Source organism: Alligator mississippiensis, chromosome 7 (assembly GCF_030867095.1).
Source record: "Alligator mississippiensis isolate rAllMis1 chromosome 7, rAllMis1, whole genome shotgun sequence".
Taxonomy (NCBI): Eukaryota; Metazoa; Chordata; order Crocodylia; family Alligatoridae; genus Alligator; species Alligator mississippiensis.
In genome coordinates, this window is record NC_081830.1 from 80,646,401 (window position 1) to 80,659,590 (window position 13,190).

Below are 13,190 nucleotides of genomic sequence, written 5' to 3' on the forward strand. Positions count from 1 at the left end.
ATTGCAAGAGGGAAGTTCGTTGCAAGAGGGAAGAGCACATGCTCTTTAGGTGCAAGCGGGAAGAGTTGCAAGAGGGAAGAGCAGGTGCTCTTTAGTTGCAGGAGAGAGAGCTTTTACAGGAGGCACCAAGAACTTGGTGTTTGTGCATTTGGCTAGAAAGCTGGCTGCTGACAGTAAATAGTTTTTTTAATAAAGAACTAATCTTATTTTACAAGCATGTAATCTTTTGATGTTGTTATCCAACCTGCAATACGTGAAACACAATGGGCCATGGAGATTAAATTATCTTTTTGTCCCTCAGCGTGGTCCCTCCAGAGCTAGGTTGAATCGTGTTGGCAGGGCAGTGTGTAACAATTAATTGCAGTAACACCTTACTTAGGCAAGAAACAGGTGCAGTACTAGAGTGGAAAGGGCAAATTACCTGGCTAGCTGAATTACGTTATTCTTAACCCTGTTTCTCCCTGAATGTGCTAAGCTAACAATGATTCCAGCAGGACCCCAAAGCTGCTCCCCACTTTGAATGGTAAGCAGACAGTTTAGAAGGGAAGAGAGATCAATGACCTGTGTCTTTGTTTTTGGAGTGCTTCTCTGTTTCAACCAGAAAAAAAAGGTTTCTGGTTTTAGTAGCACTTTATGCTCTTTATGTAGATATAAATGACAACACACATTGAAAGGGATTGGAGAATCAGACCCAGTAACTTTAGATAATATACAAGTTTACTGTTTTCTAGCAACGGTGATCTGATTTCTAGATGTTGGTAATTCTCCTTCTAAACAGTGCTGCTTTCATCTGGTATGGCATTCATTACAAATAGGGCCACAAACTATCTTTGCTTAGCCCCTAGTTATTCCAAGGCAGGGGAGATTTCAACAAGCCAAATGGTGGCAGAGTATTGCATTTGGTGTGCTTAGTGCTTAACGTTTTGGTACTCTTATTTGTTTCAGGAAAACAGAGGCCAAAGAAGGTCAAAAGTGTCTTTCTTTCACAGGGGATCTTATTTCACATGTAAATATTCTGAGCCTTACTGCACCACTAATGGATATATGTCTTGTAACAAAATAGTAGTGTTTCTTGTTCTCACTGAAGTGTGAAGCACAAGATGGAAAGACTGCTTGTTTTGATCATCTCTGATAAATGGCAACCAGTCAATCCAGTAGACTGGGTCAGCATCCCGTGCTCTAATTCTTTTTTAAGTTGGCAAATTCAGCTCAAATGATGTGTCAGTTTATTGCACAATACCTGTCACATGTAGAGGGGACCTTAGCTGCATGAAATCGTGCTGCTTTGTAGAACAGGTGAGCTTTTTTCCCTCCATAGGCCTGTATTTCTGTTCTATCACACTGGGAAGGTTTATTATTTTGTCTCTCTTTGCATTTGTTAGGGTGACAATATTTGGATCTTGGGGAGCACTGGATTTGCAGCTGAATAAAGGCTTTCATCTATGGCTCAGCAAAGACACTGACCACAAGGCAGAATGATATATTAAAAGTAACATTGCAAAATGCTAAGGCAAGCATTTTACTAACAATGTGACAGTGTTGTAAAATATATAGCTCATTGTGCAAGGAGAATAGGATGCAGCCCACCAGCTATTGTTGGAGATAAGCAGAAGTAAGAGCTTGGAGATGGTGAAGAAATCAGCAAAAAAACTGCAAGTGACTGGGAGAAGCTGGGTTCATGGTCTTAACCATACACACTTAGCAAAAAGGTATGTAAATGAATGAAATGCATAGGCAATTCCATGCTAATGAAACAAACAGTAAACAGAAGCAGAGCTTGAGATAGGAGGGAATATGGGTAGAGCAAAGGCGGGACAAGGATGGAGTAAATGTTAATGAGCGCAAACCAAAGTGTATAAATATGGAAAAAACTAATGTTCATGGCTGCTCCCCGGTTTCTTTGGGAGCTCGCCCAAAGCTGTCTCCATTCTAAATAAAGCTGTTGTCAAGCAATGTGTGCTGGTGTTTGCTCCCTGAGCAATTGGATCATCGTCTCCCTAGTCGTTGGGCACCACATGGAGTCAGGGTCTAATAGCATTCTCTGTCACTTGCATTCTCCTTTTGGGCTACTCTCTTGACACTTCCTTTTCAGATCCTGGGGTCCGGGTCACCACAGCCCCTTTCTGCTGCTTTCTACTTTTTTTTTTTTTTAGCCAGTTTCTGCCAGCCTCCAAATTAAACTTGCCTATCTTTCAGGTGAGGGGATAGAAATTGAGTCACTAGGAATCACTGATGGTTTTATTACTGGAGTTTGTTTTCAGTAGCCTTCCATTCTGCTACAGACTCTCCAAATGCACTCCTGCTTTCCACAGGGTATCCTAGCTGAAGGGCAAAGACGCAGGAAGATAAAGCAATCAGGCGGCGTATATAAGCAAAGTGATTGTAGCAGGGCACTAGGGTACCTGCTACTGAGAGAGCAGGGAGGACTCCTCAGGATCTGGTTGCTGAGGCAACTAGTGGGATAATGACCCACACCTGCCAAGCCAGCTGAAGGAAGGGGCAGGGCCGGGCTCCTATATAAAGCACAGGCAGGAGGCCAGAGGTGGTTCCCTACCAGCAGCTAAGGGAGAAGGAGCTCCTTGCCAGGAAAGAGAAGTGAAGCCTGAATGCCAGAGCAGTGTCGGTCACCGCGGCGAGACAGAGAGTCCCCGGTAGGCTGGAGTGTGATTATAGCCGGGCGACTTATACTTATGTTGTAGCCGAGAGGCTGGTGTTTATGTTACTGTTTGTGTTTGCTATTGGTTACACCGGTGGTTTGGGAGAGGCTATTAGGGGATGGAGGAGGCCTCATAGGGGACTCACAGTAGAGTGGGGACCCCAGTGCCAGTGAGGGTGCAGCATTTGGGGTGCATAGACCCCAGTCCAGAGAAGGGAAGCGTTGCTGAGGAGCCCCAGTGCGGGCGTGGTGAGCCCCAGAGAAGGGCGGCATAACTGAGAAGGCCCTGAGAGAAGGGCGGCATAACTGAGAAGGCCCTGAGAGAGACAGAGAGATGAGACTGCAGAGAGCCTGAGTGCCAAAGAGGGTGTGAAGACGGAGAAAGGGACAGAACAACGTCCATTACATCTGCGAGGCTTGGGGCATGGTGTTGGGGTGGTAGGAGCCACGCATAGCCCATAAGGCTGAGGAGTATGGAAAACACACTACCGTAGAAGAACTAGAGGTAACTGGACAACCGTGGCCAAGAAGAAGGAAGGCAGCCTCCCTATAAAAATATATACAAGCAAAGTCATGGCAGGCGAGAATAGGAGGGTGCAAGCCAACAGCTTGGCACGGTAAAGGAGGCGGCAGGGGAGAGCATGGCGACCCTGACGTCCCTCCTGTCACAGTGGTGCACTGGCCGGGAAAGGCTTGGCCGTGCTGAAAAAAGAAAGGAGAACGAACCTGTGGGCAAGACTACAATAGAGAAAGGCTTTATAAGAGGTAGGGGTGCCACAGCTTGTGAGGCAGGGTGGAAGGAATAAGCCCATTGCCAGGAGTCTCACAGAGTAAGACTGAGGCCCCAGCCCAGAAAGGTAAGAAGCATGGGAGACCAGAGACGGGAAAAGCTCAACTGGCAACTAAGGATGGATGAGATGGAGGAGAAGGTAAACTGGTTGAAGTGGGAGCTAGGAATGGCAAAAGCCCAAAAGGAGAGAGCCGAGGCGCAGGTCACTGCATTGGAGCTTCAGGTGTTGTCTGGCAAGAAAGAGGGAGGTTCAAAAGAAATTGGGCGCCTAGTGGCGATAGAGGCAGAAAAGATGCAGGCAATAGAACGGCTCATTTCCCAGGAGGCTCAGAGGGGCCGGGAGAGGGAAGAGAAATTGAAAAAACTGCAGGAGGAAGTGATAGCAGGTGGGACAAGGTCTCTGGAAGCTGGCACCAAACAGACAGAAGAACAAAAGAAGGTGCTAAGGGAATTGGAAGTAGCCAGAGGCCTAATAGGAGTCCTCCAAAAGGAAGCCCATAGCCAGGAGGACCGGATAGGAGAGTTGCAAGAGGAGCTGAAAAGTTGGCAACAGAGAAGTATGTGTGCAGAAGATCTTGCACAGGAGTTGTGGGACCAGCTATCCAAAAGCCATACCCAGGCCAGAGAGGCAGACAAGCTACTCATGCAAAGGTGGAACAAATGAAAAACTTTGGCACAAGTTATGAGATGTTAGGAAAGCAAATGCAGTCTCTGGAAGAGGAACTAAAAACCAAGGAGAGGGAGAATGAACGGCTACAGACCCAGTTAAAGAGCATGGAGGGGGAAAAAGAAAAACTGAAACAACAGGTACAGTCCCTTAAAGCCCTTGTAGAAGATAGCCTAACAAAGGAAGATGGGATAAGGGAAGAAAATGAGCAGCTACAGTGGGAAGTGCAAAAGATGAGGCAAGAAATCCAGAGTCTGGAGATGGAGAGAAAAGGATTGCAAGAAGCAAACAAGCAGATGGCTATAAAGATCCAGAACCTGGGGGAGGTTGAGAGGTCAGACGAAAGACAGGAATCACAAACCAGAGAGTTCGCAGAGACTGCGGGAAAGGTTGGAGACACTGGGAACTCGATTAGCAGACTACGTGATGACAGCTAAGTTGGAACAACAGGAACAATACCAAGAGGTGGGAGTAGTGAAAAGGGCCCTGAAGGAAGTAGAGGCTCAGCTAGAAACTGCCCGGTATAAGAACCTGAAATGTATGGAGCTAGAGAAATTCCCCAGAGACCTAGACCCAGAAGAACATAGGGAGGAGGCTGAGTCAGGACTGCCTGGGGGAAGTACCAGGGAGGAGGGAGCTGTAGAGAAAGAGCCAGTGACCCTACAAAAGGAAGCCCTGCTGGCTCTTTTAGAATATTGGAACCGGAGATGAGAACAATGGCAGAATGACCATGCAAAGGAGATGAGCCAGCTAAAACTTCAGCTGAAGGAACTGTTATGACTGAGAGGCAAGAGAAACAGCATAGATCCCAGTAAGGGGCAGGCCTGGTAGAGGCTGGGACAGCAGGGCAAGGTGGACAGAGGACCCCAAGGAGGGAAGCTTCCTGCTTAGTTCGTCAAGAATGTACCCAGGCAGCCCAAGACCTGGGGCAATACGGGTCAAAGAGGGACCCAGGAAAAAGGAAACCAGTGGAGCCTGGTAAAGAAAGTGGGGCGAAATGGCAACGGGCAAGGAGGAGAGAACCACCACCAAAAGGGGGATCAAAACCTGAGAAGAGCCCTCAGATTTATGTAAATAGCCTCCCTAAACAGGTCAGAGGGTGCATGTTAAGAAGCCTCATTGAAGAAAAAGTAGGGAGTGTAGCTTATGTGAAGGTGTATAATGGACTGGGAGGAAGGTCCACTGGCAGGGTAAGATAGAGCTCTGGAAAGAAGAAGATACCCAGAAGGTGTTGAGGAAGCAGTGGGAGATCTGGGAGAAGCTTCAGGAGCTCCAAAAAGGCCTAAGGAGACCAGGAACCCCACAACTCGCCCTAGGGAAGAGACTCAGGTGTACGGGGATGGACTGTAGTTGGGCCAGAGGTGAGAGGGAGAAAAACCCCCGAGAGTCAGGCCGAAGCTCGACCAACAGGGAGCACAGTCGACCACGGTTGGCTAGTGTGGAGGGACTGCCTGTGGCGGGGCACATCCCATAAAATCCCACATGCTGCGCCTTGGGTAAAAGGCGGGTAGGAGGCGCCTTAAAACCTCCACCTCTGCGTGCTGAAGGGGTCGAAGAACAAGAGCTTGGACTCGAGAGAACGGAGACGGGAGAGGTGCAGCAGATACGAACCAAGACCCGGCCCGGTGAGTCGGACTCGTGAGGGGGAGGAGTGCAGCAGGGCACGAGGGTGCCTGCTGCTGAGAGAGCAGGGAGGGCTCCTCAGGTGCTGGTTGCTGAGGCAAATAGTGGGATAATGACCCACACCTGCCACGCCAGCTGAAGGAAGGGGCAGGGCCGGGCTCCTATATAAAGCACAGGCAGGAGGCCAGAGGCGGTTCCCTACCAGCAGCTAAGGGAGAAGGAGCTCCTTGCCAGGAAAGAAGTGAAGCTTGAATGCCAGAGCAGCGTCGGTCACCGCGGCGAGACAGAGAGTCCCCGGTAGGCTGGAGTGTGATTATAGCCGGGCGGCTTATGCTTATGTTGTAGCCGAGAGGCTGGTGTTTATGTTACTGTTTGTGTTTGCTATTGGTTACACCGGTGGTTTGGGAGAGGCTATTAGGGGATGGAGGAGGCCTCATAGGGGACTCACAGTAGAGTGGGGACCCCAGCGCCAGTGAGGGCGCAACATTCGGGGTGCATAGACCCCAGCCCAGAGAAGAGCAGTGTTGCTGAGGAGCACCAGTGCGGGCATGGTGAGCCCTGAGAGAAGGGCAGCGTAACTGAGAAGGCCCTGAGAGAGACAGAGAGATGGGACTGCAGACAGCCCAAGTGCCAAAGAGGGCGTGAAGACGGAGAAAGGGACAGAACAACGTCCATTACATCTGCAAGGCTTGGGGCATGGTGTTGGGGTGGTAGGAGCCACGCATAGCCCATAAGGCTGAGGAGTACGGAAAACACACTACCGTAGAAGAACTAGAGGTAACTGGACAACCGTGGCCAAGAAGAAGGAAGGCAGCCTCCCTAGAAAAATATATACAAGCAAAGTCGTGGCGGGCGAGACTAGAAGAGTGCAAGACGACAGCTTGGCACGGTAAAGGAGGCGGCAGGGGAGAGCACAGCAACCCTGACGTCCCTCCTGTCACAGTGATCAATGTATTCATTGCCAATTCTAGGGAATATAATGTTATAATATGCTAAGAGAATGGAAACGTTAGGCAGATGCTTAACGGATGGAAGCCATCCTCACTTCCAGGGAACTCTGACACTTTCTCCTGCTGAGGATCTGCATTGATCTCTGTAGTGTTTATGCAGCAACCAATATTGCATCTCTCATTTGAGAGTTTGGTAGAGTAATTCTTTTTCATGCATTCATGTTCTTGGGTTGGTAGCTAATTTGAAATGCTTCGCACTACATTAGCAGACACAGGATAACCGTCTCTTTTTGGTAAAAGGAAAATGATTCACTTATTGGATTATGTTAAGTGTGAGGGGTTTAAAGCACTTGTAAAGGATAAAAACTGAATTTTATCTACGGGCTATTAACAGTGCCAAATGATTTAAGTACAAGAGCCTGAAGTCATGCTGCTTATGATTTGGGTGGCAATTTATGTGGTTTGTCTAATATTATTACTTGTTCCTGTCACAGTTCTGCTGTGCTATTGATTTTGTAGCAAGCCAATACAAACTCAGCAGTGCTTACTTTTTTTTGCAGGTGGATTTTAATAGTGAGCTAATGCATTAAAATACTTCATGTTTTTCCAAAGGCTCCTTTCTCCTGATAGACTTCATTTCCCTAAATAACCCTCAGAGACTTTACTTGAAACACAGTAAATGCAAAACACCCAACAACAAAATAGCAGCTCATCCTGCTGATCTGGAGGGTGTGTTGGTTTAAAATATTTACATTAAAATCATTTTCTTGAAATCTGTTGATAATTCGCCCCCCCACATCAATTTTAAATATTTCATTGCATTTGACAGTCTTAAGCATGAGATGATGATATAATGTATTTTGTAACTCTATGTAATTCCCTGATCTGAACAGAACAGTACAATTTTATTGCACTTTCTTTCCACTGCTATCGTAGCTATTTATTGGTATCATTACCGATGAGTATTTGGAAGGCAAGACTTGTGAGTTGGATGACATCCATGCATTGGTACTTTACCCCTCTTGGCATGTGTTTCTGAGAACCTGTAAGCAAAGCTATTATGCTTACTCACTAAAGAAGTGAACACCAAAATGACAATACATTTATTTGAAATACCTAGTATCTGTATTTAGAAATTGAACATTTAGCCTCAGGCAGGATTCCCCTCGGCTCAGCTGATGACTGTGAAAAATGCCCCCTTAATTTTTTTTGTTTTGTTAGAGCAGTGAAGAGTAACCATATAAGCTGATTCCTTCTTGCCTTCCCCTTGTGCTCCATAATAAAAAACTCTTACCTGTGTTGCTGGGGCTAGTTCTAAATCTGATGCTGAATCTGAGTCCAAGGCACTCTTGACTTTAGCCAGCTCAGACTGTGACCTATTCTCTGTAGACCTATAGATAAACACATTTACACATTCACTTTTGTACATTGGTATAAAACTAGTATAACAGAGTGGGGCATCAGGCCTACAGCACCGTTCCTTATTTTTATAGCCAAGTGAATTGTCCAGTCACAAAGGAGTCAGAACTCTGGAGCAGTGCTTCTCAACCTTTTAAGTAGAAAGTACCCCCTAACTTCTGAAAATTTTAATAAGTACCCCAACACTCAATTTTCCAGGGGATTTTATATTTATGGACTAATATGTGCCGTATGTTGGAAAAGGGCTGTGTATATAAGGCCATGATATGACAGATATCTGATCTGGTGTGGGTAGGGTTGCCACCTTTTACACCAGGGATGCATAACTCAAGTATGTACCTGGGCTAGAGGTGACATTGCCCAAAGCTAGGAGGGCTGAACCCAGTGCCATGCAAAACATGGCATGCCACATTATTACTGAGGAATTTAAAGCACTGCACAATGTGTGCCGCACCAAATTTTTTGCCATAGTTTTGAGAGGAGGAAGGGGCAAGAGAGAGAGGAAAAGAGGGTGAGAGAGAGAGAGTGTTGGGGTACTCATGTACCCCCTGCCTGTGTCTCGTGTACCCCCAGGGGTACGCGTACCACAGATTGAGAAACTATGCTCTAGAGCACTAGGCTCCTAGTCACCCGGTCCCATACCCCTTTCTGTCTGCACACTACCCTAGTTTCCTCTCAGTGTCTTTATGGCAGATAACACAGAAGGGAAATGCACCAGGTCAGATTCAATCTGGTGTCAAATTCTAATGCAGTGATTCTCAACAGGGGTGCCCAAAGATCCTGTTAGGGGTATTGTGTTACCCAGTCCCTGTGTGAGGAGGTAAATGTTCTTCTCCCATATCTGGCACTCTGCACCTGCCCCAGCAACTCTAGCAGCGCTTGTGGCTGTTTCTCTGGGGGCTGCCGCTGCTCTCTTCCCCCACTCTTCCCCGCCTAAAGCCCCTGTACTGGTCCCCCCACATTCCCAACAGTGCACTCTGCTGCAAGTGGGTGGGCAGGTGGATGCACAGACAGAACCGTGCTTTGCAGCCTGGCTTGTCCTGTCTGTTCCTCTCATGCTTCTGGGGCCAGTGGGGAGGGCCATGGGTATAGTCCTTAGTGTGTGAGACCCTGCAAGAGTAGCCTTAGCAGTGGGAGCCTCCCTTGCCCCCTGAGGTACAGACCAGCGGTGGGGAGGGGACAGACTCTGGAAAGAGCAGAGCAAGGGGGAATGAGGTCCTGCTCCCACAGCCCTATTGGCTAGAGACAGATATTACACACGAACTGGTTTAAGTGATCAGGAATGGGTTTAAACCTGTAACAGAACAGACATTCAATGCAGATAAACCAGTTTGAAAATGGCTGAAACAGGTTTGATATAAACCTGGTTGAATGTAGTATCAGACTTAACTGATTTGGGTCAAACTGGTTTATGCAATGTGTCCCCCAGACTCCTTCCTGGTGTAACTTAAACCAGAGTCCCTCAGCATCCTAGATGGTTTGCAGCCCTGGACGAGGCTCTCTGCTCTAGAGCAGGGCTGGCCCTGCCCCTCTGCTCCCTGGCTGGAGCGCCAACAGAGACCTGCCTGGCTTCCCCTTGCCCCACTCCCTGCTCAAACAGGGATTCCCCTCTCTCCTCTCCTACAGCAAGGACTGTAGCCAGCATGTGATATGCTAGCTAATGCTGGGAGATGTCTGTGTAAGGTAGACAGGACAAAGGAAGACAGGACAGTGTCTACTTAGGGCTTTTTGGAGCTGAGCAATAGGTCTGCTGGTACTATCCTTCTGTTTCTTCCTTGGAAAAAGTTGTTTAAGAAGAGCTTGAACTAATGAGAGGCTTTTGTTTTCTGGATGGGGTGCTAAATGCTGTGTTATCAACTCCCTGTTAGCTTCCTCCATGGTCAGGAACAGTGAGGTGGGGAGAACGCCACCCTAATCAGAGCAGCCTTCTTGGGCTGTGCCACACCTTCCTCAGCTCAGCACTGTCAAAGGGAAGGGAGGACTGCTCTACCACCCCCCAGCTTCTAGCCTGAGCCACTGCAAGCATGTGCCTGCATTTCTTCAGTCCAGAGGGAATGTCTGTATGATTACTAGCCAGGTTAGACTAACCTGCAAAGATTGAATCAATCCAGGCTCCAGATTTTTAAATGTCTGTCCCTAGCCTAAGTGGCACCAGCTAGATCAGTGATTATCCACTTTTTTAGCCTCAAGACCCCCTCCATATCTTTTCCAAATTTAAAGCTAAGTGAGAGGCAAGGATTTATTAGGGTGATATCTTTTTTTGGACCAACTATGTAGATGGTCCAATAAAAGACAAATTAGACAAGTTTTCAAATGCAAGGCATTCTTCCACAGGTCTGATCTGAATTAGGCACAGCGTAGTAAAGAACAGTAGTGGGAAGGAAGGGGAGAAATTCCCAGGGGTAGCATGCACACAAGTAGCAGAAGAAAATAAGTTGATTACAGGGAGCTAAAGGCCTATTGAAAAGGAGGAGGGTCGTTCTCGCCTTTCATGCATGGAAAGAATTCAGAATTCAGGTAAATGTGCTGTAAAACCATCATCAACATGCAGTCCTTGGTTCTTTAGATCTACATGATTTTTCAACTGGGGTGCCACGAAATGTGGAAGAGTTATGGAAGGGTGCCTTCAGGCTAAAAAGGTTAAGAACCACTACTCTAAGGAAAATCTCCAAGCTAAATCTGACAACAAAGTAAATGGTGATATAGGTTAATGGCAAAAACGGATTGGTTTGAAATTGATGCAGGTATATAGAAGTGGCAATGCAGTGATTTGGCAACCTGAGTGTAGCTTATTCACTAAGCTTATGTGTACACTGCACAATGTGGTACAGTGTAGAGATGCCTGAGGCAACTAAATGGAAGCACCCATCTACAGCCTTTACTAACAGCCCTTGTAACCTCACTAAGGTCAGTGAGGTTACAAATGCCATAAGAGAAGGCAGGCTTTGGCTTGGATGTGTTATCTTCTACTGTTTTGTCATATATCCACATGTTGCACCTCTTGGAGATGTAAATTGCATTCATTTCACATGCCCCTGAATGCCAAATGAGTGTAGGCCGTGGTACTTTAACAGCTGCACTTGCTCCCCTGTGCTCGTCCAACCACATTTAGCCTGACTTGTGCCTCTCGCCGCCATTCATAGTTCTGTTGAACTCCACCTACTCTGTTTTAGAAAACTTGTTGATGCAAGTTAATTTACAATATGTTCACTTTCATAGATTTCATAGATATTAGGGCTGGAAGATCATTGAGTCCAGCCCCTTACTTGTTAGCTAACGTCTGATGTTTCACTTACCCCTGTTGCTGCAGTTATAATAAATTGGACAATATTGAACAATATTATGAGTTAGGTAACTATAAAATTAATGAGAATGTTCATTAATGAAAGAGCAGAGCCAGAAATACTATCTTAGGAAATCAAAAATGTTCTACCATAAAAGCTCTTTTGATGGAGCTCTAGATGATGATGTTCGTTCAGTAGCTGGATGGCCCTTGCTGGTCCTATCTCCACGAAAGTTCACTTCATCCCATTTCTCTAGCTGTGTCTGAATATCGACTGAAAAAGAAAAGAAGGGTCTGTTAAGGAACCTAACTCAGAAAATAATATTCTTTCTTCAGCTCTGTGAATGAGTCCTGAGGGAATTGCACTCTAAATCACTAAATCATATGTTTTAATTAAGACTCAATCCATATTTAATTTACTTCAGTTTTTCAGCTGAAATCCCAGGAGAACTGAAATATCTGAGAGCATCAATAATTTACCCAAATCTGGATTTTCATAAACATTCCAATTTAAAATTTGTAGAAAAGTCTGGGCTCCCTGTTAATGCTTGTTAATTCAATGGAAAAATCACTTTTTGTTTGGATTATGGCAGCTTCTCAGTAGTTTTGGATACTTTTAGTCTACACATCATAGTTCAGATTTTGAAAATCCATCCTCCATTTAGCATTTGCAATGGGCGGGTACAAATGATGGTAGAGGCAACTGATATTTAGTTGCCAGCCTGATTTTTGTTTTCAAACAATGATAGGTTCAGGGCACAGAGAGAAGTGCAGCTCCCTGCTGTAGCTGAGAACGCTTTGCAGGAAGTGTTCTGAGTTCATTGATCCCCTGGACCAAACAGAAGTTCACTGGTGGTTCCCGGGGAGAGGAATCTATCTGCCAGCTGTGGCTTGCAGTCAGTTTTCACTAGCCATGGCCCCTCCTCCTTGCATGGCTGCAAGTTTTCGGAATGGGAGGGGGGGAAGGGAGCTCGCTCTAGGGGTTCTTTGAGACTGAACTTCCTCTACTCCCTTCCCACCCTCCCATTCTGAAAACAGCAACAGGCAGCGCAGACAGAAGTTACAGAAGACGCTCTGTTTCGAAATGTCTTCATCTGACCCCTCCTGCAATGAAGGGTCAGATTTTCACTAGATTTTTGAAGCAGTCTGTAGCCATGCACTTACATTTGGTCACAGCTCTAGACCACTTGTGCCCAGATCAGGCAAAAATTGTTACTTCTGTTTGTGCCCTCAGATTCTTTATTTGAAAATCAGGGTTTTTAAAAGCCTTTACTGTAGCGTTAGGAAACTGCTACTTTGAGACAAATGTCTTTCTCCTAGCCAATTTTCTGTTGCAGATGGTTGTGATTCAGTCTGGGCAAGAGACCTGAATTTACTTTCTCCTGGACTCGACAGGATATTAATTTTGTTTGTTTCCTTAACCTCTATGAATCCTGTTCTTGGAATGCACCGTTCTCAGCTTCCCCGCGATGATATTATTAGGCAAAACAGTGGGTGTAATACAGTAGATATTTGTGACATTTGCTCTATCTGAAAAAGATGGGTGACATGGATCTGGCTGGTTTGAGAGCTGCCCCAAATTCTAATGATGCCCCTTGCTTTGTTTTAATGAGCAATTTCTGGAATTTGGTTAATCTATTTCCAAAGCATTTCTTGAAAGAGTTCACAGATCTGGGGTACAAAACTGTTGTTAATCCATTACACATTTATTGACAGTTACTGTGAGTGTGTGCCATGGTGAAGAAAAGCCTAGCAATGGGGGAAGGAGATAACTGTTTAGCAGGGACCTGTGCTGAGCCTGT

The 13,190-nt window shown here is 46.2% G+C and overlaps 1 protein-coding gene across 1 annotated transcript in view; it reads right to left on the reverse strand.

Annotated features, from left to right (window-relative positions):
* Positions 1-13,190, reverse strand: part of PEX5L (peroxisomal biogenesis factor 5 like) — an 81,137-nt gene that overhangs the window by 44,646 nt on the left and 23,301 nt on the right. The window contains exons 4-5 of the mRNA XM_014606183.3: positions 11,539-11,662; positions 7,981-8,077 (exon numbers count right to left, since the gene is read on the reverse strand). Coding sequence (XP_014461669.1) covers positions 7,981-8,077; positions 11,539-11,662 — 221 coding nt within the window. The remainder of the gene's footprint in view (positions 1-7,980; positions 8,078-11,538; positions 11,663-13,190) is intronic.